The 23,774-nt window shown below is 56.1% G+C and overlaps 2 protein-coding genes across 5 annotated transcripts in view; one reads left to right on the top strand and one right to left on the bottom strand.

Moving 5' to 3' along the window:
- The first annotated feature begins 205 nt into the window (after positions 1–205).
- Positions 206–2,128, top strand: FAM181A (family with sequence similarity 181 member A). Of its 2 annotated transcripts, none has more exons than XM_011379618.1 (2): positions 206–319; positions 1,061–2,025. In XM_011379618.1, exon 2 carries the CDS (start codon positions 1,147–1,149, stop codon positions 2,023–2,025), a length of 879 nt encoding a protein of 292 aa, XP_011377920.1. In that variant the 5' UTR covers positions 206–319; positions 1,061–1,146. The 2 variants fall into 2 exon arrangements, with proteins under 2 accessions (XP_011377920.1, XP_011377919.1); XM_011379617.1 differs by lacking the exon at positions 206–319 and adding an exon at positions 412–488 and having other exon boundaries at positions 1,061–2,128.
- A 3,609-nt stretch (positions 2,129–5,737) lies between these two features.
- Positions 5,738–23,774, bottom strand: part of ASB2 (ankyrin repeat and SOCS box containing 2) — a 28,678-nt gene continuing 10,641 nt past the window's right edge. For all 3 annotated transcript variants that reach the window (XM_011379615.2, XM_011379616.2, XM_023522959.1), the window contains exons 3-9: positions 23,075–23,241; positions 22,138–22,293; positions 19,823–20,068; positions 16,746–16,917; positions 9,317–9,881; positions 8,881–9,034; positions 5,738–6,341 (exon numbers count right to left, since the gene is read on the bottom strand). In XM_011379615.2, coding sequence (XP_011377917.2) covers positions 6,205–6,341; positions 8,881–9,034; positions 9,317–9,881; positions 16,746–16,917; positions 19,823–20,068; positions 22,138–22,293; positions 23,075–23,241 — 1,597 coding nt within the window. In that variant the 3' untranslated portion in view covers positions 5,738–6,204. The remainder of the gene's footprint in view (positions 6,342–8,880; positions 9,035–9,316; positions 9,882–16,745; positions 16,918–19,822; positions 20,069–22,137; positions 22,294–23,074; positions 23,242–23,774) is intronic.

Here is a 23,774-nt window from a genome sequence, read left to right as displayed (position 1 = left end):
GGTAGAAATTTACCGGGAAATGATTGCATTTGGGAGCTGTCTTTTTTGTGATGGTCCCCATGGTGACAATTTGTGACGGCAAAGAATGTGGGAACGGGGCGCTGCCGCCTGATTGGGATGCTTTGTATCTGGAGAGGCGCTCCTGATTGGCCTGAGGGGCCCCCCAGCTCTGAGACTCGTCCTTCATTCAGCCCACTCGAGGGCGGCACAACCTCTTCCAGCCGGACGCTCGGAGCTCGCCGGCCGCACCGGGCCTGGCCCAGGTCTGCGGCGGGGAACCTGCCGGGCCACGCTGGGGGGCCCGGGGCCCGCACCCTCGGTCAGTGTGGAGGCCCAGGCTGCCGGGCCTGCCTGGGTGGGGGTGTGGGGCAGGCTGGGGCCCGGGGGAGGGGCGAGGGGTTGCGGGTGGTAGCCCAGGAGGCATGAAATTGCTGCAGATGCTTCTACGGGGAGTCCCTGCTGTCCACAGCCTGAGCTCAGCCCGCCAGGCAGGCCTCGGCCTGAGTGCCAGACAGGGGTCCTGCCTGTCCTGCGTGAGAGCTGGGGGTGGAGCGTGGGGACTGAGGAGGGGGGCTGATGCTAGCAGGGCTGGGGGCAGGGGTGGGAGCGGGGAGGGCACCACCAGGGAGACAGGGGGCTTGGCCTTGCTGTAAAGTGGGGCAGTCGCCTCTGCTCAGAAGAGAAAATGCTTTGCTGGCACGTTGTGCACGTTGGCAGCGTGGTGTGTGGGAGGCATGGCGGGCCGGGAATGTGGAGGCTTGTGCTCCAGTCCCAGCAATGCCACTTGTAGCTGGCTCACCTGGGGCAAGTCACCTGACCTCTCTGAGCCTCGGCTGCAAGTAGAGGGTGACAGACCCAAGAAGACTAAACGTGTTGGAGCCTGTTCCATCACAGATGCTCACGAAATGCTTAGTGGCGTGAACGGGCATTCCTCTATCCAGGACTCTGTCTGGGGCTGAGGGCTGCTGCGGCTGGGCCCACTGTTCACAACCATGTGGCCTTTGGGGACAGCTGGGTGTGGTTGCTTGGAGAGACTCCAATAGTCTGTGTGTCCCTCCAGGTCAGCTCTGTGCCCTCCCCTGAGGCTGCCAGCCACCAGCAGAACCACCCTCTTCATGGAAAGCCCTGTGCAGTGGCCCCCTGGCGATGGCATCTGACAGTGACGTGAAGATGCTGCTGAACTTCGTGAACCTGGCGTCCAGTGACATCAAGGCAGCCCTGGACAAGTCCGCGCCCTGCCGCCGCTCCGTGGACCACCGCAAGTACCTGCAGAAGCAGCTCAAACGCTTCTCCCAGAAGTACTCCCGGCTTCCGCGGGGCCTCCCCGGCCGAGGGGCCGAGCCTCACCTGAAAAGGGGGCCCGAGGACCGGCCCGGGAGACTGCCCCTCGATTCTGGTCCAGATGCTGGCCCCGGCGGGGGTGGGGGCTGCAAGGAGAAGGCTCTGGGGAACCCCTACAGGGAGGCGTGTCTCGCTAAGGAGCAGACCCTGCAGGGGCAGAATCCAGAAGTTGCCAGGCCTGGCCAGGTGCCCATGAGGAAAAGACAGCTGCCCGCTTCCTTCTGGGAGGAGCCGAGGCCCACCCACAGCTACCCCGTGGGGCTGGAGGGGGGACTGGGCCTCAGGGCGGGACCCCCCTATGAGGGTAAGAAACACTGCAAGGGCTTGGAGCCCTTGGGGCCCGAGGCGGCCCGGGTGCCCATGTCGCCAAGGGTGCCAGCTGAAAAGGAGCCACTCAAGATGCCTGGGGTCTCCCTGGTGGGCCGTGTCAATGCCTGGAGCTGCTGCCCCTTCCAGTACCATGGACAGCCCAGCTACCCGGGCCCTCCAGGGGCTTTGCCTCAGAGCCCGGTGCCCAGCCTGGGCCTGTGGAGGAAAAGCTCGGTTTCCCCGGGGGAGCTGGCCCACTTCTGCAAGGATGTGGATGGTCTGGGGCAGAAAGTGTACAGACCTGTGGTTCTGAAACCCATACCCACCAAGCCGGCCTTGCCCCCGCCCATCTTCAATGTCTTTGGCTACCTCTAGCTGGGCCGGGAGGGACTTGGGCCCCACCTCTGGCCTGCAGAGGTGTTGGGAACCCCGGAAGCTCCCCTTATGAGGAGCAGGCTGGGCAGTGGTGTGGCCTCTTGAGAACCTTCCCTTTGCATGTGTGTGGGAGGGTTGGGGCAAGGTTGGGGCAGGGACTTCTCAGGCTGTTGCCTTGGAAGCTGTGGGACTGGGCTCAGCTGGCCCCTCCCCAACCAGGCGAGAGCCCAACAGATCATCCTGCCACCCCTGTGTGGCCTTGGCCTGCCAGCCACCCCAGAAACCCTAGTTACACATCTGTTCACTAGCCACCCACTGTGTAAGCCAATTTCAGTTGTGTTCATGTTGTTCTTTGTAAATATTAAGAAAGTTAAAAGAATAAAGATGTTTCTTTTGCAGTTTCCACATCTTGGGTGTCATGAAGTTGAATGGTCCCCAGGCCTAAGAAATGATGGTTGTGGCCAGATGGAGGGCCGCTTATGGAGGTGGCTGGCTGCGGGAGAGCCCAGAAGTGGCCCAAAGGTCTCTGTGATGTCCGATAATGGGCCGTAGGGGCCGATGGCTCAATTCAAAAGACAGAGGGTAGAAACAAGCCACCAGGAGAGGATGTACTGGTTCTCTGTGTCAGGGGACAGAAGCTGGGGAGGCTGGATCCCCAGAGGCTCCAAATGGCTCTGGGGAAGGCGGAGCGGCAATCTTGCCTCTGCTATGGGATGTGGGGCTCCCTCCTCTCAGGGCCTCCTTGCCCCACTTGCAGAAAGGAGGAGGTGGAGAAGAGATGGTCTCCTCCGTGGCGCCTTCCACTTTGATTGGGCCTCGGAACCCTTCCTGACATAAGGCCCCCGGTTAGTGATTGCTTAGGGCTCTGCCTCCCTGTGCTCCAGGGTCCTCTGGAGGGGGCCATCCACATGGAGGGGCGGCTTGCTCAGTGGTGGGTGTACGGTTGTTTCTGTCCGGTGGTCTTAGAGCCAACCTCTGTGGCACCAGGGACCGGTGCTCCTACGAGAATCGAATGCCTGGTGACCTGAGGCGGAGCTGAGGCGGTGATGCTAGTGCTGGGGAGCGGCTGCAGATACAGATGAAGCTTTGCTCGCTGGCCCGCCGCTCACCTCCTGCTCCGCAGCCCAGAGATTGGGGCCCCCCGTCTTGGAGGACTTCAGAGCCGAAGGCCATATGACACAGCCAGAGTTGTCTGGGAAATTATCTGGGACATAGGATAGTGGGTCCTCACTGGGACCCTCGCCTCAGGCTGCTCTGGTTTTAAAGAGCAGGGAGGGGGCCAGGAGCAGGTATGTCCTCCCCAACACATCAGCATGAAGGCCCGTCCAGATCCATCCTGATGAGGCTCGGCCCCTCCCCACTGTACGGCAAAATGTGCTACAAGCGCTAACCCGGGCTCTGCCATCTCCCAGCTGTGCGCCCTCGAGCAAGTTACTTAACCTCTCTGTGCCAATATTGCCTCAGTGGAAGAATGTGATTGGAAACAGACCTGCCGCGTGGGTCGTCGTGGGGACGGTGTGAGTGCCTGACCCTCTGAGTGCTACCCAGTGATGAAAAGCTGCACCGACCAAAAGTCATCCCTCCCGGTTCCCTGGAGAGTAGGCCTGCAGGTACGGCCATGCGGATATCACAGTGACGTCTATCGACCGGGCCGTCCGACACCCCCCGCCCCCTGCCCAGAGAAGGAGCTCGGGGAGGCTCGTGTTCTCGGGGCGGGTGCGGCCCGAGCCCAGCACGCCCAGGCCCCCACGGCCTCTCCCAGGGGCTGACGGCCGGAGATGTGCTAATTCGGGCACGTGAGGCTCGCGAGGAAGCAGACACCTTCACTAAGACGCCGCCGGACAGCCCGGAGGGAAAACGCAAGCCTAGGAAGGCGTTCGCGGGCATGCTCGCCTGACCAGGACGCAGCCCGAGCTGGTTCAGAGCGAGACCCGGGAACCCGCCTCTCGCTCACGTCCTCACGGCCTCAAGTCCCAGGCGCCAGGTCAAACGTGCTCTTGCTGACGACATGGAGCCGGTTCAGGATTTTAGGCACTTGGTGGTGGTGTGGAGATGGATCTGAGGCTGAAATCCTCTGGGGGGCGGGGGGTTCCCAGGGGTAGGGGTAAGGGACAGAGGAATTATGGGAGTGGTGGCAAGGGTTTCCACAGAGCGTGATGGCTGCAAATTCCAGCAGCGTGTTCAAAATGTGTACCAACCCCACAGCCTGAGCACCCACCAATCAGAATGGTGCTTGGGAGGAGGCCCCAGGCCTGGCGTTAACCCTTTAGTCTCTGGGCTGTGGGCGGTGGGGGAGGGGAGCTGAGAAGGTCAAGGCTGGGCCAGGCCCTTGTGGGGAAAGGGGCCCTGACCAGTGGCTGTGACCGACTGGCAGGGACCCACATCAGTCTAAGAACCGGGCATGCAGGCCCAGCGGTCCCACACCCTAAAGTAAATGGCGCCCACGTGCCGCCAACACTGTTCTGCTCTGTCACCGTCACTGGTGGCCGCTGCCCCATCGGGCTTCCTTCAGGACTTCTTCGGGATCTCTGCAGCGAGGCAGCGTGGGGCTGTGACCAAGTGCTCTCGGGCTGGAAGCCCAGGGACTTACTGTGTGTCCTGGGAGAAGTCCCCGCCCCGCTCTGGGCCCGTTTTCCCACACGCCCTGCAAGACATTGCCTCCTGCTCTCTGACCCGCCGCTTTAAAGTGCTGCTTGGAAGGCTTTTCCTCTTTAGGCAGACACTGGGACTTACTGGTTCCACGGAAAGCCAGTGTGTGGGAGCAGTCAGGCCATCAGGGGCCACAGCTGTGAGGAGCCCGAGGCCCTAGGGGAGCGAGCTGAAGGCGGAGCTGGGCCTGGAACAGGAGCTCCCTGCCCGCCCAGCAGCTCATCTTTCAAAGGCCAGAAACTGTGTTTGATCTCACTTAACACCTCCAGATTCTAGGCAGCCCTGGCCCAGGCACCCAGCCAGGTGGCCCGCTCTGGTGTCCCCTCCCATAGCTTTAATCACACCTGGGGAGAGAACACGCGTGTGTCACTGAAACTCTCATGGGAACGGTGTGCTGGTCTCAGTGCCCAGGACTCATCCCACCGCCTGACCTCAGCTTTCTCGCCTGCACAGAGGAAGACAGGCTGGCAGCACCTGCCTGGCTCACCCCACAGAGCCATGTGGGGACTGAAGGAGGCAACCGAGGGGACAGGGCGTCATGCCTCTCAAGTTGGGTGGCTTTGCAAATGCGGATGATGGCCATCGCTCCAGCACCTGTGCTCACAGTAGCCAGTACTGTGCTATCTTAACTTCCATAGCAGAGCGGGCGTGAACAGGACCTGGAGACCGAGTGCCAGGGCACATGTTCGTGTGAGACAATCCCAGGTGTCAGGAGACCTGTGGGCACTGAGATCCTGTTTGTGATGAAGCTCCTGTTCCATGGCGATTGAACCAGGAGAGAGAACCAACCTTGACGGCTGGCTCCGACTGCGGGGCAGGAAGCTACCCCATCCTCGGGCTGTCGGGTCTCTTTTGGTGCATGAAGGACACACTTTCTTGGGTCTTTCAGAAGCCCGAACTAAGGTGACACGTGTTCATGGGTCTGTGTGCCCTGGCCCCAGCCCCTGCCCCACCCCTACTCCTGCCAGGAGCAGGACTGAGGACCCCAGGCCTGGGGGTTCCGGTGAGAGGGACGGTGCTGTGCAAAGTGGCCTCTGCGCAATGTTTATTGTACTGACGGAAGCCCTCTGGGCCCGAGGGTCTCCCCACCCCCACCCAGGCCACACCTTTGGGGAGAGTTTCACAGGGCAAAGGGGAAGGTACAGGGTCCAACTTTGCAGCGAGCTTGTCTGGCAAAGGCAGACTCAGCCTGAAGGCGCTCCAGCCACGGCCCACCCTAAGTTCTGCCCTGCCGGCCTCTCCTGCCCCAGGAATGGAGGTTCCTGCCATTCCCGATGGCAGAGAAGGTCCGGGATCTACTCGTTCGTTTGAAAATAAACCTGGTTTGTTTTCCCCGTACTGGACACATTCCATTCTCTGCTCTGGGCACAGCTCTGGCCCAGAGACCTGGCGAGGTCACAGTGGCTGCCCCAGCTCAAGGAGAGCATCCCACAGCCTCATCTGTCACCAGGTCCTCTTGGATTTGGGGCCATCGCGGTCCTGAGATTCAGTGAAACAGTCTGAAGAGCACCCCCTCTGCACGCGCCCCGGTTATTGGGTACTCTCATACTTCAGGTATCTAATCAGCCTGCCTGGGAGCGGCAACGTGTCCAGGAGTTTTATACGGTACTTCCCAATGGCCTTTCGAACTTGAAGCCGGCAAAGGTGGGCCAGGGGTCTCGGAGGTTCTGGAAAAAGGAGAGAAAGAGAAATGCTGATTTGCCATTTGCAACCTGCAAAGGTTTGCTCCTTCTTCTACATACACAGCCCAGAGCCCCGACACAGACCTTAGCAAACAGGTTTGGAGTCTGAGCTCTTAAGTGGCCCCCAAAGCAATGAATTTACCTCTGGGCTCTGGGTGGTGCAGAGGGGCCAGGGACAGGGCAACTCCCTGCAGGTCCCAGAATCCCACCTGACTGCCTCCCCAGGAGGCCCCACAGGATGCCTCATGCAGTGGAGTTTTCACAGCTGGGAGCGGGGAGGTGGGAGCAAGGGCTGATGCATCTAGTAACGGGGTCATTTATTTCAGCCCTGGGCCCAAGGTCTGGCACAGGGAAGCTGTTTGTTGAATCGAAGCACGTCATTCATTCATTCGACAAAGACGGCTGACCCCTTTGCTGTGCCTGGCCCCGCGCTCGGGCCAGAGATGCAGAGGCGCTGGCCCAGGGCCCTTGGGGAGGGCTCACACCAGACGCTGCCATCTGAGCGGGGTCTTGATGGGTGGGCAGAAGGAGGTAGGAGCATTCTAAGCAGGGGAAACAGCAGTGCCAAGCCAAGGAGGCCACGGCCACCCAGGGGAGATGGGGATACAGAGGGAATGTGGGGGGAGGACAGAGAGCCCAGGCAGCTGCAGTGCTTAAGGCGACAATGCGATCCGTCATCACTGCATTTCTGACACTTCTGCTGCGTTTTGATCTCACTTAAGCCAGAACCTGGGAAGCTGGGCCCCTTTCTCAGCTGAGAGTAAAACTTGTGGGGAGGAAGGCAAAAGGCCAGGGGTGGTTAGGGGACACAGGGCCACTAGGGCTTGGCTGGTGGCCCGGATAGTTTAGGAGACTCTGGGCTTATCATGCCACCTTTCAGAGCGTGTCTGCCCTTCCTCCTGGAATAACGATGTCAAAATCGGCCTTGAATTAAAAAGTATATGGAGAGTGTTTTGCAGATGGAGGGTGGGCTTTAAGGTAACCAAAAATAGGTAGAGGTTAAGAATTAGTTATTTGTTTTACCTGTTAATAAATGTATAGTCCCACACGTCTCCCCCCCACCTGAACATAGTCTAGTTGTAAGGCGTTACCTTCTCCAGCGAGGACAGGAGGAGGGGACAGTGAAGGGCAAGGCTGACATCTAAGCTTGGACCACATGGCCCTCTAGTGGCGGTAGAGACTCATGGTGACAGTAACCAATTATTCATGAACTCAATGAATATTTATTGAGCATCCAGAGCTGTACCCTGAGGGAGCCGGCAGGTAAATGTGCAGCCCTCCCACCTGTCACCGGCCCAGTAACTTTATCAAAAGCCTCAGTTCAAGTGCTTCCTGGGCACCTGTACGAATGAAAAAATCCTACAGTAGGTTTGGGTTCAAAGGGGCGCAGGGATCAAGGGGGAACTTGGCAAGTCAGAGTCAGGGCACTGGGACATGGCACACCTGAACAGGCAAGAAGCTAGCACAATCCCACCTGGGCACAGCAGCATGGTGGGATAATACCAACTTGCTACATTTCAGCCTCTGTGCTATGTGACTGGCAAACGCTTGGCCAGAGATGGGACTGTACCTCTCAAAGTCGCAGAAAGCCGGGGGGCAGCTGGGACTCCTCTGGGCAGGCGCCCGTTTCTCAGTATCATCAGCAGCACCCAGTTCCATTGCTTCTGACACCTCACCTGCTCAGGTGAGCTCTATAATGCCTAGGAGGGAGTCTCAGCCTGACTGAGCCAGGCTGCCCCATCTGCACGGCAAACAGTAGCTGGACCATGGCTGAACCCCACCTCACTGTGCCAGGCACAGGCCCCTGCAAGCTCCTCACGTTGGCAGAGCTGGCGGGGGCTGCACACGAGCCTGCCCAACCTCCTCTGTTCAGATGGGGATGCTGGGGCCACGGTCACCTAGCATGCTCCTGGCTCCAAAGCTCAGAGGCCTTGCCTCCTAGACAAGTGCTGCTCCAGGTGTGGTCTGTGTACCGGAAGCACTGGCACCACTTTGCGGCAGGGGTGGGGGGCGGGCGGTGGTTATGGTGAAATGCAGACTCTCAGACTCTGCCCCAGATCTGCTGAGTGAGCACCTGCATTTTTAACAAGATGTCCGTGTGTTTCGTATGCACTTTACAGTTTGAGGCCATCATTCTCTCCTCTACCTCACCGCACTGCCTCTCAGGCCACAAACACAGGCAACTCACTCCGAACATCCTGATACCCCGCAGGGAGCTGGAACTGTTTACAATGTCCTGGAAAGACTTGAGTTAGGAGGAGGGACTTGAGTTGGTCAAACTGGGTTTGAATCCCAGCTCTGCCACTAACTAGTGGTGCGACTCTGGCCCGGGTGCCATCGTCTCTCTGAGGGTCAGTCTCCTCATTTATAAAACACAGACTCACGGAGACACTGTATGTGACACACAGCACAGAGCCTGGCATGGAGCAGACGATCATCAAATGTTAGTGACAGTGACACGTCCTGAGTCTTGGGCCTGAGTCAGGCGGGGATACCTGCCTGCAGCAGCAGCGACAGCCCCTACCTGCCTTCTCCTTGATGACGCCCCAGTCCTCGAAGCTGTCGATGTGCTCCTTCAGCCGTGAGCAGAGCTGCACGTTGCCCACATAGTCCAGAAGGACATCGATGATGGGCCCTGCCCAGCGGCTCACCTCGGGGGCAGACAGGATCTCACAGAACTGAAAGAGAGAACACACCGGCACTGGGACACCCAGACCTAGGGCACCCACTCAACGAGCTCATTCTGCAGGTGAGAACCTAAGGCTGGCGAGGGCAGGGGACATGTCCTTCCCTCCAAAGTGTGCTAACTACTACTAGTCTACACTCTCTCCAAAGCGCATTAACTACTAGTTCACTGTCTCCAAGGCTTATTAACCATCATGCCTTTAACGTGCGGTCCAAGCTGCCTCCAAAGCAAGTGAACCACTAGTCCACACCGTCTTCGAAGCGCGCCCTCCTACCTGGACCACGCCGGGTTCTTTGTTGCCCGTGGGCGCGTCGCTGAACCTGCTGGAGGGCGGCGGGGCGGGCGGGTGCGGGCCGTTGCCGTACAGGCACGAGAAGCAGGGCTCGCCGTTGCAGCCGAGGTCCATGAGGAACTTGAGCAGCGACAGGCACTTCATGGCGAACATGATGGTGGCGGGGAAGGAGGTGGGGTGCGTGGCGATGTACGCGTCGATGTTGGCGCCGTGGTCCAGCAGCAGCTGCATGGTGCGCAGGCAGCCGTGGCGGATGGCCACGAGCAGGGGGTTGATGACGTCGCAGTTGGGGTCGGCGCCGGCCAGCAGCAGCAGCTCGGTGGCGTACACGTTGTTGTTGACCACGGCGAAGTAGAGCGCCGAGCTGCGACGGTCCTCGTAGAGGCGCGCGCGCTCGGGCGCCAGCGGCGCGTTCACGTCGAAGCGCGCGCCCAGCAGCGCCTCGAGCACGGCGTCGTGGTTGCGCTCGGCCGCCAGGTGCAGCGGGCTGATGCCGCTCCGGCGCACGCGCGTGCGGCTGGTCACCGGCAGCAGCATCTGCACGATCCTGCGGGCGGGGCGGGCACGCGCGGGTCACCGGGCGGCCGGCGCGTCGGGGCCGGCCCCGCCAGCAGAGGGCGCGTCGGGGCCAGGCCCGGCTGCTCGCCGCTGCCGTGTAGGGCGCCACGGGCCCACCTGGGGCCGCGGAGGAGCCCGCCATTCTCACAATGACCACTTTGGGGTCTGCTGCTATCCTTATTTCACAGATAAGGAAACTGAGGCTCGGGGAGCTTCAACCGACTTCCTGAAGCCACATAGTCAGTAAGAAGTGGTGCAGAGTGACCATAAAGTCACCTCCCCTGTCTTGTAAGTCTTAACGCCTCTTACCCTGAAGTCTGACTCTAGCCTCTGCCGGGCTCTCTGCCCTGCCTGGGGCCTGGAGGGGGCGGGTCAGTCCCAGCTGCGGCTGGAGGTCCCTGGCTCTGCTCTCTCCTGCTGAATCGGGCACAGCCTTCACCAGCGTGACCCTCCTTCACAGATGAGGAAACAGAAGCCCAGAGAGAGTATGTCACTTGCCCAAAGACACACAGCCAGTAAGTGATGGAGCCGGGATTTGAACCCAGGTAGTCCGATTTTCCCCTAGAGTGAGGACCACATTCTTAACCACTCCCTTAGTTCTTATGTAGCAGTCAGGGGCGACAGCGGATATGTCAGGGGATTCGGCATTCTTCACGATGCATTAACTTGCCTGCCCCATTTTGCCTTCCCCGCAACCCCGTGAGGTAACCCGAGCAAGTCTGTGGCCTTCCTTTTAATCCATGTGGCTCAGAGAAATGAAGTGACTAATTGAAGGTCGTAAAGCAGCCTGGGAGCCTGACCCCAGGACTCTTGACCCCTTATCTTTCCTCTCTTGCTCTAGATCCCTGCCATCTGCAGGAACGAGCTCCTGTCATGATTCCAGGCCCCTAATCCATCTAATCCCTGATGACAGGTGACCTCGCTGCCCTATGCGGGCTCCAAGGAGGTGGCCATGGTAGGGCAAGCAGGTGCCGCCAGGCCCGTTCCCACGCCTCTCTGCCTCCTGGCACGCTGATTCTCCACTTCCTGGAAATCCGATGCCAGCAACCTCCCGCTAGCATCTCAGTGGAAAGTGTTATTATTGTTAGTAATGCTGTTTGCCTAAAATCTGCCTCTAAAACCTCAAAAGGAAATTCATACACCCAGGGGGGTTAATTGCCTCCTAATTTCTATTTGTGCAGGCACAGGAGGCCTGACCTTGCTCTGCAGAGGTGCTGGTCAAAGGCAGGGCTGGGGCCTCGCCCTGGACTGAGGCCATTGGCAATAAATGCTCGCTAACAGCCGTAACCTGCCCAAACTGGGAAAGAACAGCAAGACGGACGGCCTGGGGCTGCCGGCCAGATGGGGCTGGTATCTCCGGCGGGTCACAGCTGGGCTCTGGCAATCTCCTGCAGAACCGAGGGGGAGTGGCAGGAATGTGGGAACGTGAGTGGACACTGCCTGGAGCCCCAGAGCGTCATCTTAATCGTGCGGTAATGGAGGTCAGTATGCCAGCCCTCCCATTTTAAAGAGCGTGAGACCGAGGCCTGGTCCTGGGGTGGGGCTAAGTGTGAGGTGGGACAGGAGGTGGATGGCAAAGCCAGGCCTCAGCGTAGGTGTCTAGCACGCCCAGGGCCAGGCTTCTCCATGACGCACCAGTCCCCCTAACCCTGGGGAATGGCCGCGTTGGCGGCCCCACTGCATGTCATTGCCTCTCTCCCCTAGCCTGTTTTGTGGAATGGAGGACAGGCTGGGGCCAGGTCGTGGGACCACAGAGCGCTACTGCTCAAAGCACACTTTACGAAGAGAAACAGGGCGCCCACTGCCAGATAGAGCCCTCAGTGTCAGGGAGGCCCGGTTCCCTGCTCCCCCTCCTTTCCCCAGTGTGGTGGCTGCACTCCCAGCTCAGGCCCTGACACCAGAGCAGACCTCGCATCTCGGCAGGCGACTTTGGACCCCAGTCTCAGGACCAGGCCTCGGTCTCACGCTCTTTAATAACTGGGTCCCTCCTTGCCTTTTTCTTGGCACCCACCAGTCATTGAACCATACTCCCCTTGCTCCAGGCTGCTACCCTGCCATACTACTTGTCCCACCTGAACCCCAGCCACGTGAGAGGCAACAGAGCAGAGAGCTAGCCCAAGCAGGCTGAACTTAGCCCGCGGGGGTCCCACCTCGGGCAGTGGGCCTGGATTACGCCATCAGCTCTACCTCTCAGTGCTGGGCCATCTCAGGCATGTCACTTAATCTCTCAGAACCACATCTATGACAGAAGGGTAATTAGTCATAATAATAGTGAGGATGAGAATGGTGATAGTTACCCTTGATTGAGCCCCTATGGGTTGTTGTGAGCACTTTCTCCCCCTAAATAATAATCACCATAATATCACCGAGCGCTTGCTGTGTTCCAGGCACCATTCAAAGTGCGTTTACACATTTAGCTTGTTTAATCCTGAAACTGATCCTATGAGCTAAGTACTTTATCTCATTTACTCGTTGTAACTACCCAGCAAGGTGGGCTCGCTCTGCCACAATTTAATGACACTCTCACTGAGGCCGCTTTTGAGGAGAAAATGAGATCTTATACATTAAGCTGATGGACACACAGTACACACTTGATAAATGGTGGTCGCTGGTATCCTGACCCCCAGGGTGACTGCAGCACACTGCCCTGCCTCTCCAAACGTGGAGGCGTTCTGGGTCACTGGGTCACCATGGTGTGACCTTTGTTAACAATTAGTATAAATTTGACTGTGGACTCTACTTCCGCAAGGGACCCAGCCGCCCACAGATGACTCCTCTGCCAAAACCACTAAGCTGCACTATGCCAACCCTGCCGTGTGTGCGTGCGTGCGTGCGTGTGTGTTTGTGTCTCGGGAGATTGCCTTTTCTCTGAGCCTGTGTGATGCTCATGCTGGAGCCAGCAAAGGTCCACCAGTGGAGCATTGGCCCGAGGGTGTTCCCAAGGGCACAGAAGGACTCCCGCCTAGGAGGGATGCTTGCAGGAGCAAGTGTGCAGCTTTTCTAGGAGATGCTAGGAGCTGGAACACGGAGCGGTTCCTCCGTGAAGGAGGAAGGGCAGGCACTAGCAGCTCTGTGCAGCCCCTTGCACTAAGCCGATCTATCCAGGGGTCTTTGGGTCTTCAGACACAGAATGGAGCTTGCTGAGGGTGCAAACTGCCAGTTCTCAACCACAGTGTGACTCAGAATAGCTCTGGGAATCACTCAAATGCAGATTCCTGGGCCCTGCTATCCAGCGCCTCATTCAGCAGGTTGGGGAGGTGCCTGGGAGTCTGCTGCAGGTGATCCACCTTGAGAAACACCTGATGCAAATCTCATTGTTTCTCTCAGAAGCCACAGGCAGTCAATCAGCTTCCTGCAGAGGATGAGGGTGGGGGGTTGGGGGGGCGGGGAAGGATCCTGTGCCCACCATCTCCCCTCTTATTTTCTGTGAGGCCTTGAGCTCTGAGCCTTAGCTCCCCTTTTAATTAATAGGGATGCTAGCATGCTTGTGAACATGCTTTAGAAGCTACGTTTTAATTTAATGTATTAAATATTCTCTATTCTGCTTTTTTCCAGAAAGAGTTTTAAGTGGCTTGCAAAGGTAGTGTAAATTAGAAGTAAAAGAGAAAGAATATTTAAGAACAAGGGGGTCAGGAGTGAGGCCCCAAATGCAAGTCCGTGTTGCATGTCAGCCACAAAATAGACTCTAAGATACTGGTTCTCTACTGGGCTGCACAGTAAAATCATCTGGGTGGCTTTTAGGAACCCTGCACCTCCAGCCCCAGCCCAGACTGCTTACATCGGAATCTCGGAGAGTGAGTAGGGCCCGAGCATACTGAATTTTGAGTCCCCAGGGGTTTCGTTGTGTAGCCAGGGCTGGAAACCACTGGTTTCGATGTTATTCCAAATTCTTTTTAAAGGAATTGGTGTGTGCGTGGAGCGGGGGCGGGGTGGGGGGCTGGGGTGGGGAGTCTGCTCTCGTCTAACAGTTTCTTCAAACGTCCATCTTTGGTGTTGAGCTTTAATCTCAAAAGGCGCCTCTGCTAAATGGGAAATGAAAATCGGAAAGGTGTGCCTGGGAGGTGACTGAGACTTTGAGATCTGGGGGGCTCCTTTCTCACCCACGCCTGAGGGTCACACCCTCCAGTTCAATGTCTGAAGAGATGGCACCAACTGGCAAACACTGAGACCAGCTGCTGGGCACTGTTTCTATGCTGTGGATGGGCAGGGTGTTTGGCTGGTAGCTAAGTATGGAATGCTCAGGGAATGTCACATCGAACCCTGAGCAGCCTATGGGAGGGCGGTGTGGAGAAGGCCACTAACGTCACGTGCCCAGGGAGTAAGTGAAGGGCTGGTCAGGCTGTGGGCTCTGCCCGGTGGCAAAAGCTGCTGGAAACTTGGCCTTGACCTTTTTCAGACAGTTCTCAAAAAATGGCCTGGCACCTCTCAGTCTTGGGCGTCAGAGGGAACTTGACCCTGGGAATGGAGGGTGAATAAGCAGGGAAATCATTCTGGGAGTCAGCGTGAATCCACAGCAGGACACTCTGGGGAGACTTAAACCACTCATCGGGGGAGTTCAGGGAGGACCAGCCTTGCTCCCTGTTTCGCTCTTGGGTGTACTCAGTGCGCCGTCAAACTTCCTGTCAGCTGGGGCCAGACATCTTAAAGGCATCTGGGTATGACCTAAGGATGCTGAGACAGGCCCAGCTCTGCACTCTCTGGCAAGCCCCTTCCCATCTCTGGCTTCGGGTCTCTCTTCTGTGAATCAGAGGTTAGACTAGATCAATGATTCCCCTGAAACGAGGGCTGGCTGTGTCTCGTTGGCTCAGGGATCTTTGCACAGACAGAGCTTGGGTTCCCTCTATCCTGGAGATTCTGGCTCAGTGGTTCCAGGATGTGCCATTTAAAGAATAGTCAAGAATGACTGTGCTTTAAGCAAGTACAGAGAGGCGCTGGGCCAGGAGAATGCTAAGGGGCAGCCCCTTCCTCTTGTTCATTCTTTGGATCTTCCTCGGGTCAGGCTCAAGATAAACCATGTTAGTTGACTGATGCTGGATCTTTCTGAAGAGAAAGATCCAGCATCAGTCATCTTGCTGAAGAGAAAGATGCCATCTCGCCTGTCCCCACTGCTGACCCATCGTTTCCTTCCCTCCATTGCTTAACTGATAAGCGATGAAATGCACTCTCTCTCCATAAGTGAGGAGGAGGGCAGACCCTCTGAGCATCTCCTCCGCGGCAGGCACTCTCCTGGGTGCGTCCTTTCCACGTATACCCATCTCGCAAGTCCCTACAGCAACTTGTGAATCGGGCGTGACTACTTCTCATTTTGTAGAAGAGGAAACTGAGGCTCAGAAAGGTTAGGTAACATGCCCCTGGCCTCGGCAGGAATTCAAGCCCAGGTCGGCTGCCTGCGAGAAGGCAGGGTCTCCTCTGTGCCGCATCGGGCATGGGCGTGGGAGGGCATTGGTTGGTCAGTTGTGCGGCCGGCCTGCCGAGCAGGGCCTCAGGCTTCTTATGTGCCCATTTCATTCTCTGAAATGTCACTTTCGCCCCATTTTCCTCTGCCTTAGGGAAGAAGCCAACACCCCCAACATACACTATCTTTTCTTCCCCTCTCTCCTCGCTGAGGACGGGGCTGTGTTTCCCACAGTGTGTCATCTGGGGTACACGAGGTGGGATTTTTAGGTGAAAAGGTTTTTTTTTAATTGTAAGTCGATAATTTTATCAATTTAATAGTGTGATAAACATTTCCTTTTGAAAACTAATTTATTTTAGGGAAGAATGTCTTTAAGGGACAATACTAAGCAATAAGAGTATAGATGTCTCGTATCAGAAAGAAAGTCTGTGAATGGTCACAGTTTGGGGAAACACTGGCCGGTTGAATGGAAATTACCAGGCCCCGTGCATTCCCCACAAGTGGCTTGAGTTCTGCCCCCTGGGCACGTCTTCTCTGACCCTTTCAACTAGCAGTGGCGCTGGTTGGTGTTCCAACTAGCCGGGGGTGGGGTGGATAAGGAGGCCCCGATTTGCAGCCTTCACAAGTTTCTGTGGTGTGAATACTCGCCCCATGGCCAATTTCAGGCAATCGGCGAGAACTAACGGTTGGCTCGTTGGCTCCTGTGAGCAGGTATGGGCCCGCTCTAGTACATCTCTACTTCCGGCCCACGCCCGTCTCTCTCCTCTGTGACCACCATGGGTTCAGCTCTCATGCCCTTCCATTATGTCATAAGTGTGTGTGTGTGTGTGTGTGTGCGCGCGCGCCCACACGCGTGCTTACATGTGCATCTTCCCTCCCACGAGACCGCTCCCTGAGAACGTAAGCTTCTCCCATCTCACTGGAAGTACCCACTTATGGTAAGCGCTCGGTAAAGGCTAGCTATGATTATTGGTGCTATTTGTATTAGTGTAGGTATCCCCTGCATGCTTGCTAATTGCCTGAGATGTTATCTTTGCATCCCTACCAGAAATATCCCCTCGTCCAGACTCATACCTGGCACTTTGAATGGAATTCCTATAGATGGGACATTTGGAGTAGTGAGTTCCTCCTGCTGTGTGACCTTGGGCAAGTCACTCACCCTCTCTGTGTCTTAGCATCCTCATTTGATAACAGTATCTACCTAGCAGATTTGTGAAAAGGATCACTAAAAGCAGAGCTGTTAAAAGGATTAAATCAGTTCGTAATGGAAAGTGCTGGTACGTGTCCAATGTTATCATGTTGCGCTAGGCGTGCACTACAGCTTGCTAACTGCTCGGTCCTTTTTCTTTTGTCCCCAGAGGTGCTCTCCTCTCTGAACTGGGCCTTTCTCCCCCTGCGGGTGGGACATTTGGAGCCCCCCAGTGTGGGTCGGGTGGTGGCGACAGGGCCTGGGCTGACCTGTAGTTGCCCTTTTTGGAGGCGACGTGCAGTGGGAGCATGCCGTCCTTGTTGGCCTTGTTGGCGTCGGCACCCTGAGACAGCAGGAACTCCACCACCAGCTCATGCTCGTTCTTGCAGGCCTCGTAGAGGGCCGACGCGCTGTCGCTGGCCTGCGTGTTGATGTCAGCGCCTGGCGAAGAGGAGGCGGATCGGTGAGTAATCGGGGCGGTCACTGTCCCTGACGTGACCTCCATGTCGGACGGTGCCAACCACCGTGACACGCTGGGTTATTTAACAACGACCTTTAAAAGTTAGGGTTACGCCCAAAGCTGCCACGATGATCTGGCATTTACTGAGCACTCACTATGTGCTGGGCGCTGTGCTTTGCATGTGCCCTCTCTTTGGATAACCGGCGTGATCAGTTCTGCTCGTACCTCTGTATTACAGACAAAGACATCGAAACACAGAAAATCCGTGCAACTTGCCTCAGGCCACCCAGCTCATAAGTGAAGAGCCTGAACTCGAACTCGAATGGTCTGATGGCAGAGGCCATGCTCGTAACCCTAACTCCACTCAACAGGATTCAGGCCCTGCACTGAAGAAGGCCCTCGCAGCAGCCCTAATAAAGAAGAACCCTAATGACTTTACTAATTGGGATTGGTACTTCTTTTCCTTCCATTTCCAGGAATGAGAGGGGAATGACTTCCTGTCTCCTCTGAAGAAAACGCCACATCTTGCAGATGGGTGAAGGAATCAAGCCTGGTGACAGCTTCCCTTCAGCCCGATCTCCTGTGCCTGCTCCATCTCCTAGTGGTGATGGAGAGCACTGATGTGCACTCGGGTTTCTCCACAAAAAGAGATTACAGCCTGCTGGCCAGTCCCTCCTTCTTCTGGAATGAAATAGAACTGAGCCAGCAGTGGAATGTCAGCAGGGGCTGACATCAAAAGTATTTGCTATCCACAGCTCCTCTCTCGCTGGGAAGTCTGCTTATCTCAGGCTTTCTGGTAATTTTTAGTTTCTGATAACTGATTTCTGGTCTAGTGAAACAAACACAGGCTTTTGTGACAGGAAAGGACCAGTTGAAGTTTCTGTCTCATGGCTTACAACCTCCATGGCCTCAGGCAGTTGTTAGGAGTCTCATTTTCTTACCCGTCGACCAGGAATAATAGCATCTATCAGTTGGGGTCACTGTGAGAAGTAATAAATAAATATCTGCTGTACATTGTATGTTTGTGTCCCACCCAAAATGCATATGTTGAAACCTACCCCCCAGTGTGATGGTGTGAGGAGGCGGGGCTTTGGGAGGTGATTAAGCCCTGAGGGTGAAGCCCTCATGAACACGATTTCTGTCCTTATAAAAGGGACCCCAGGGAGTCTCTCACTTTTCTAACATGCGAGGACATCGTGAGAAGACTGTAGTCTGTGAACCAGCAAGTGGGACCTCACCAGACACTGAATCTGCCGGCACCTTGATCTTGGACTTCCAGCCTCCAGAACTGTGAGAAATATGCTCCCGTGGTCTATGGGTCACCCCGTCTATGGTGTTGTTACAGCAGCCGGATGGACTAAGACGATCCCCCTGCACGGTGCCTGGCCTAGAGCAGGTGCTCAGCACATGGCAGTTCTCCAGGAGGAGGGGGCCTGAGCACAGGGGCTGGCACTGCTCTCTGCCCCCGAGGGAGAGTCAGCCAGCAGCTCTGACACCAGGTGCTCGAGAAGTCAGGTGCCCTGGAAGCCTGGACGCCTGGACCCTGCCAGCAAAGCCACCTGCTCAGACAAGGAAAATATTTGGATTTGTGGGTGGACACAGCCCACAAAGGGAAGAGACCCTGACTCAGTGTTGGCAGGAGAGCTGGGCAGAGGTTCGGGGTTAGCCGGTCCCTGCCCATTGAGCACCCTGCCCATCGCCCAGCCTTCTTGCCTGGGTTCCCAGGGCCCTGCCTGTGCCCCTTTGTTCTCAAGCTGCTCCATCCAGTTTCGTCCCTGGCTTCACGGAAGTGCCTTGGGTCTGTTTCCCTAACCGCTCAGGCACATGCTAAGTGGCCACTTCTCTGAGCCAGGTCCCATGGTGGCCATTCTGGAGGCCTGGGTGGTGTGGCAAAGTAGGAAGAAAGTGCAGTTTGGGGTCAGATGGAGGCTCTGACTGTGACCAGTCATTTAACCTCTGAGCCTCAGCCTCCTCATCTACAGAATGGAACGAAGACACTAACTACCTCATGTGGCTATGGAGAAAACCCCGCTGGCCTGGTCTGTGTTCGTGCTTCATGCAGGGTCTGGCACACAGATGGTCCTCGACAAATGATTCCAATCTGCCCCAGGGGCTGGCTTACCTCCGGCCTCTCTGCTGTCACTTCTCATGGAGAGAGGGGAAAAAAATTAAAGGTGTTCTTGCGGGAGATCAGAAAATAATGCTCTTGACCCAAAAGAATGTCTGCCACTGACTCAGGGTTTTCTGCTATGGGACATCATAATGCAGACCATATTATTTTATTTTGTTCCTTTAAGTGAACAAAGAGTTTTCACAGGCAAAGAGTGGAATCAACGACTTGGGTTCAAATTCCAGCTCTGCCACGAATTTGCCGTGTGACTTTGAACGAATCATTTTCCCATCCCAGTCCTTGGTGTCAGCACCCACAGAGGAAGAGGTGATCTAGAAGTTGTCTGAGGTTCCTCCTGGCCCTGATATGTGACACGGTGGGAAGGGATGTCAGGAGACGGAGACTCACTCTACCGCTAATTTGCTGTGTGAAAATAGAGACCTCGGTTCCCCTTTGGGGGCCTCAGATTCCTCATTTGCAAAACAAGGATGTAGAGAATGCAAATATGCGGCACATGTGCCACTCTCCTCCGAATCTGTGCCCAATGCAGGCCCCACTCGTGGCTCCCAACACATGTCCCGCTGAACCTGGTCCCAGCCTCAGAATGCTCAACACAGCACTGCAAGATACTATCGCTCGATCGGAGTATGTCCACGAGATGACACCTAAACATGTCACGAGATGACACCTTGCCTTCCCTTAGAGTTGATCTCTGAGATCCTTCCCGGATGTATGCCCTTCGGGGACTCTATGACGCAGGGACCCTTAGCACTCACCATGTTTGGCCAGGAACCTCAGTGCCTCCAGCTGCCCACTCTGGGCAGCTACGAACAAGGGGGTGATGCCGTATGCATTCTTGGCCTCCACCTTGGCACCTCCGCTCACCAGGACCTCCATGACCTCCAGGTCATTGCGGGAAACAGACTCATGCAGAGCCGTCCAGCCTCGGTTGCAGCGATGGTTGGTGTCTGCGTTGTACTGCACCAGAATGCGCACGGCCTCCACGTTCTTGCGCTCACAAGCTGCGCCCAGGGAGAAGCAAGGTGGTCAGCAGGGCCCCTGGCAGGACCTGATCAGCCAAGACTTCATTCATTTGTGCACTCATGCGCTCGTCAGCCATCCACTCAACAAATATCCACTGGGGATGCACTCAGGTTCAGAATTACACCTGAGATATACAGAATTACACCTGAGATATACAACTAAAAGTAGTAGTAATACTAAACTCGCAATAATATTTGATGACATGTGTATGGCCCTGGTTATGTGCCAGGCAATCCATTCGAAGCACTTTATATAATTAACTAGTTTAATTCTCTCAACTACCCTTAAAAGATGTATTGTTATTATCCCCTTTCACAGATGAGGAAGATGAGGCACAGAGCGGTTGATTGACTTGCCCAAGGTCACACAGATAGTAAATAGCAGACCTGGGATTCAAACCCAGGCCATGGGGTCTGGAGTTTCTGTTCTCCGGGATGTTCCAGGGTGCCCCAAACGCGTCTCCCTGCTTCTGTCTTTCCCATTGCCAAGGTCAGAAGAGGAGGAGGAGGAGGACGGAGTCATGTTCCTGCTCAAAACCCCTCCTCGAAGGCTACTCACTTAATTTGGGGTAAAATTTATCTTCTGAGTACAACTTGTCAAGTCTTTCTCAACCTGCCCAAACCTCCCCCTTATGCCTCATCTCTCTCTAGACCTTAAATGTACTTTTGGCTCTGGCCAGAGTTATCACCAGGTAGACTGGGCACTTGTCCAAATTAACCACCCCTGGAAGCTTCTCTGAGTCAGTCAGTGGGGTAGTAAGAAGAAGGGGGTGCTGCTCGTGTAATGTTTCAAACAGGACCCCAGGTAAAGCTCCCCACCTCTCAACACCTTGGTTTCCTCGCCTGTAAAGCAGAGATAAGGCTGTGGGAGTACCGAGTGAGGCAGTGCATGGAAGGTTCTAGCACAGCGCTTGGCTCATGTTGGAGCTCAGGCAGGACCAGAGTCCGAGGTTCAAGTATGAATAGCTCAGAATCCTGGGGGCTGTCTCTGGGACAGCTGAAGACCCAGGTGATGGCTGTGGTGGCCGGACACATGTGAGTCCTGGGAGACACTTCTGCCTCAGGTCTGCAGTGGACTTGGTTACCAGCTGGCTACCCAGTTTCTGCTGCCTACGGAATGTTCCAGGTGCTAGATGCTAGACACATGGGAAATTGGGGATTTCTGTAGTTCTTCAAAGTATAAAAGCCCTCATTTTTGCAAGACCCAAGGCCGATCGCTTAAGTGCATATGCATGAACTAGATGCTCCGTGATGTAGTAGTTCAGAGCGAGGTACTGGCATCCCACGCCTTGGGTTTAAGTCCCAGGTTGGCCCCCCGCTGTGTGGTCCCGGGTGCCTCATTTCAGGTCTCTGCACCTTAGGTCCTCATCTGTAAAATGGGGATTCTAGCAGTGCCTACTTCACATATAGATGGATACGAGGGTGAATAAATGGAGAGTGCCTGGCATTGAGAAAGCACTCAATAACTGCCAGCTGTGACGATTATTCACATTTTGACTCTCGGCACTTGCTAGGGTAGCCAACATCTTTGGATGATATATTGAGTCAGCCAGGAATTTTGAGTTTTATTAAACACTGCAGAGGTACAAATTCTCTCATATCTCTTTGCCTTCGCCTATGCTGTTCCCCTGCCTGTCCAGCCAGTAAATCTATCCTGTTCAGGCTCAGCTCAGGCCACCCCTTCCCCTATGGCGGGTCCCCTTCCCCGTGCTCCCAGATGCCTTGAGTCAAGCGCTTCATTGCTCTTAGCTGGCTGTTGTCTATGAGTCGATGCCCACCGGACGGGGCGAGCGCTCAGGCATGGACGGTATCTTTTCGTGTCTGAGCCCTCAGTGCTCCACAGTATGCTCATCCCAAGAGGACTTGGGAGACGTTGACTGAATATGTGTACTAATCAATGATTCGGCTACCTAAGTGATACATAGAGTGAGGCTGTCCCTTCAAAGTAGACTCCCCGCGGGCACGATTATGCACCTCAGGAGCGATGCCCTCAGTTGCCTTCCTAGTTTCTGGACCCTTCCTCTGGGAAGCCCACCAAGGGGGCTCACCTTTGTAGAGTGGTGTCTCTCGAGACTTGTTGGAGATGTCAGGCTCAGCCCCAGCCTGGAGCAGGGATTGGAGGCAGTCCAAGTGTCCCCTGCATGTTGCCAGGTAAAGGGCTGTTTCCTCCTGCAGGGTGCGCTGGTCGATGGTTGCCGGGTATGCTGCGGGAGACAGACCAGGACATTCATGAAGGAGAAAGATACCTGTCTCCTCCCTAACACAGAAGTAGTCCTGAGTTCCTCCCAATGCCGAGGACAGACTTGTGTGGTATCCGCTCAATTTACCACCCAGACTGCCTTCATCATCTCGGCCCTGAACTTAGTAGCTTTCACAGGGCTGTTTCAGCTTCCTGATCATACTACTAATCCAGCTCAGGTGCCGCCGCCTCTGGGAAGCCTTCCCTGGTTGACACTCCTCCTTCTCTGAATGGCCCTGTCCTTTCCTTATACTCCCACCAGCCACCACCGGAAGCTCAGTCTCACGCAGCTGTTTCTGCCATGGAGTGCGGTGGGCTGTCTGGGGGTTCATGCTGCCTGCAGGTGTTACCCATCTATATCTGGCTTGGGGAGAAGCTGAGGCTCAGAGAGCAGGCATGGCTTGCCCAGGCTCCCACAGCTGTGGGGGACAGCCTTGGCAGGCAGAGGCACAGCTGCAGTATTTTCCACACCAAATCAGCCCCTGGAACATTCTGGAATAAGCTGGCAGTGGCTCTCTCAGAAGTCAGCTCTCCCTCCTTTCTTTTCTAGGAACTGGTCTCTCCTGTCCTGAGAGGACTGGGGAGACTGGAGAGCGGGGAGGGTGTTGTTGGGGGAGGGGCGCAAGTCATTTCTCCGCTCCCGGCCCCGCTCCCCTCAGCCGGGTTGTTGTGGGGCTTCAGAAGGGAGGAGCCTTGCCCTTGCGTCCAGCTCCCACCTCCGGCTGCACCCAGAGCAGCTGCCTCACCTCGTTGCAGGGCCTTCAGGCAGCTCAGCTGGCCGTAGTAGGCCGCCTCGTGCAGAGGCAGCCAGCCCTCCTTGTTGGGCTCTGCGAGATTCCTCCCCGCCTTGATCATCGCCTTCACCGCCTCTTCATCGTCTTCCTTGATGGCCTTTAGCACAGGGTCCACGGGCCTGTGAGAGAAAGGGACAGGCCACGCCTCAGGGACTAGGCAGGGCCAGGCAGCCTCTCTCCCACAGGGAAACCAGGGCCTCCTGGTGGCCAGGAGATGTGCCAGCTGGGGGATCACTGCACCCTGCTTGTCCCCACTGATCTGGGACAGGTGCTCAACCCCCGTGCAGCCAGTGTCCTCTGCAATAAGGAGAATAATCCTTCCTAACCCATATGGGTATGCCCTGGGAACTCAGCCTTGACCTCGGCCCTGACCTTGGCCCCTCCAGCTCTCAGTTCCATCATAGGCTCCCCAGCCTGTGTGCCCGGGTCAGCTTCTCCCTGTCTCCAGTCATAAGCCCTCACATAACCGCTGGTCTTTACATGTCTTTGAACGAATATTTGACCACTCCCTGTCTCTCCTCCTGGACTCTGAGCTCCAAAAAGGCAGAGACAGTGTCTTTCTTTTACCCCAGGGCCCAGCTCAGTGACTGGTTCGTAAGAGCTGCTTAGTAAATATTTGCTGCATGAAAGAAAAGGGGAAAGAGAAAGAGAA

Source organism: Pteropus vampyrus, unplaced genomic scaffold (genome assembly GCF_000151845.1).
Source record: "Pteropus vampyrus isolate Shadow unplaced genomic scaffold, Pvam_2.0 Scaffold367, whole genome shotgun sequence".
Lineage (NCBI taxonomy): Eukaryota > Metazoa > Chordata > Mammalia > Chiroptera > Pteropodidae > Pteropus > Pteropus vampyrus.
The sequence above is the reverse complement of the archived record's forward strand: the minus strand, read 5'-3'. Positions and strand labels throughout refer to the sequence as shown.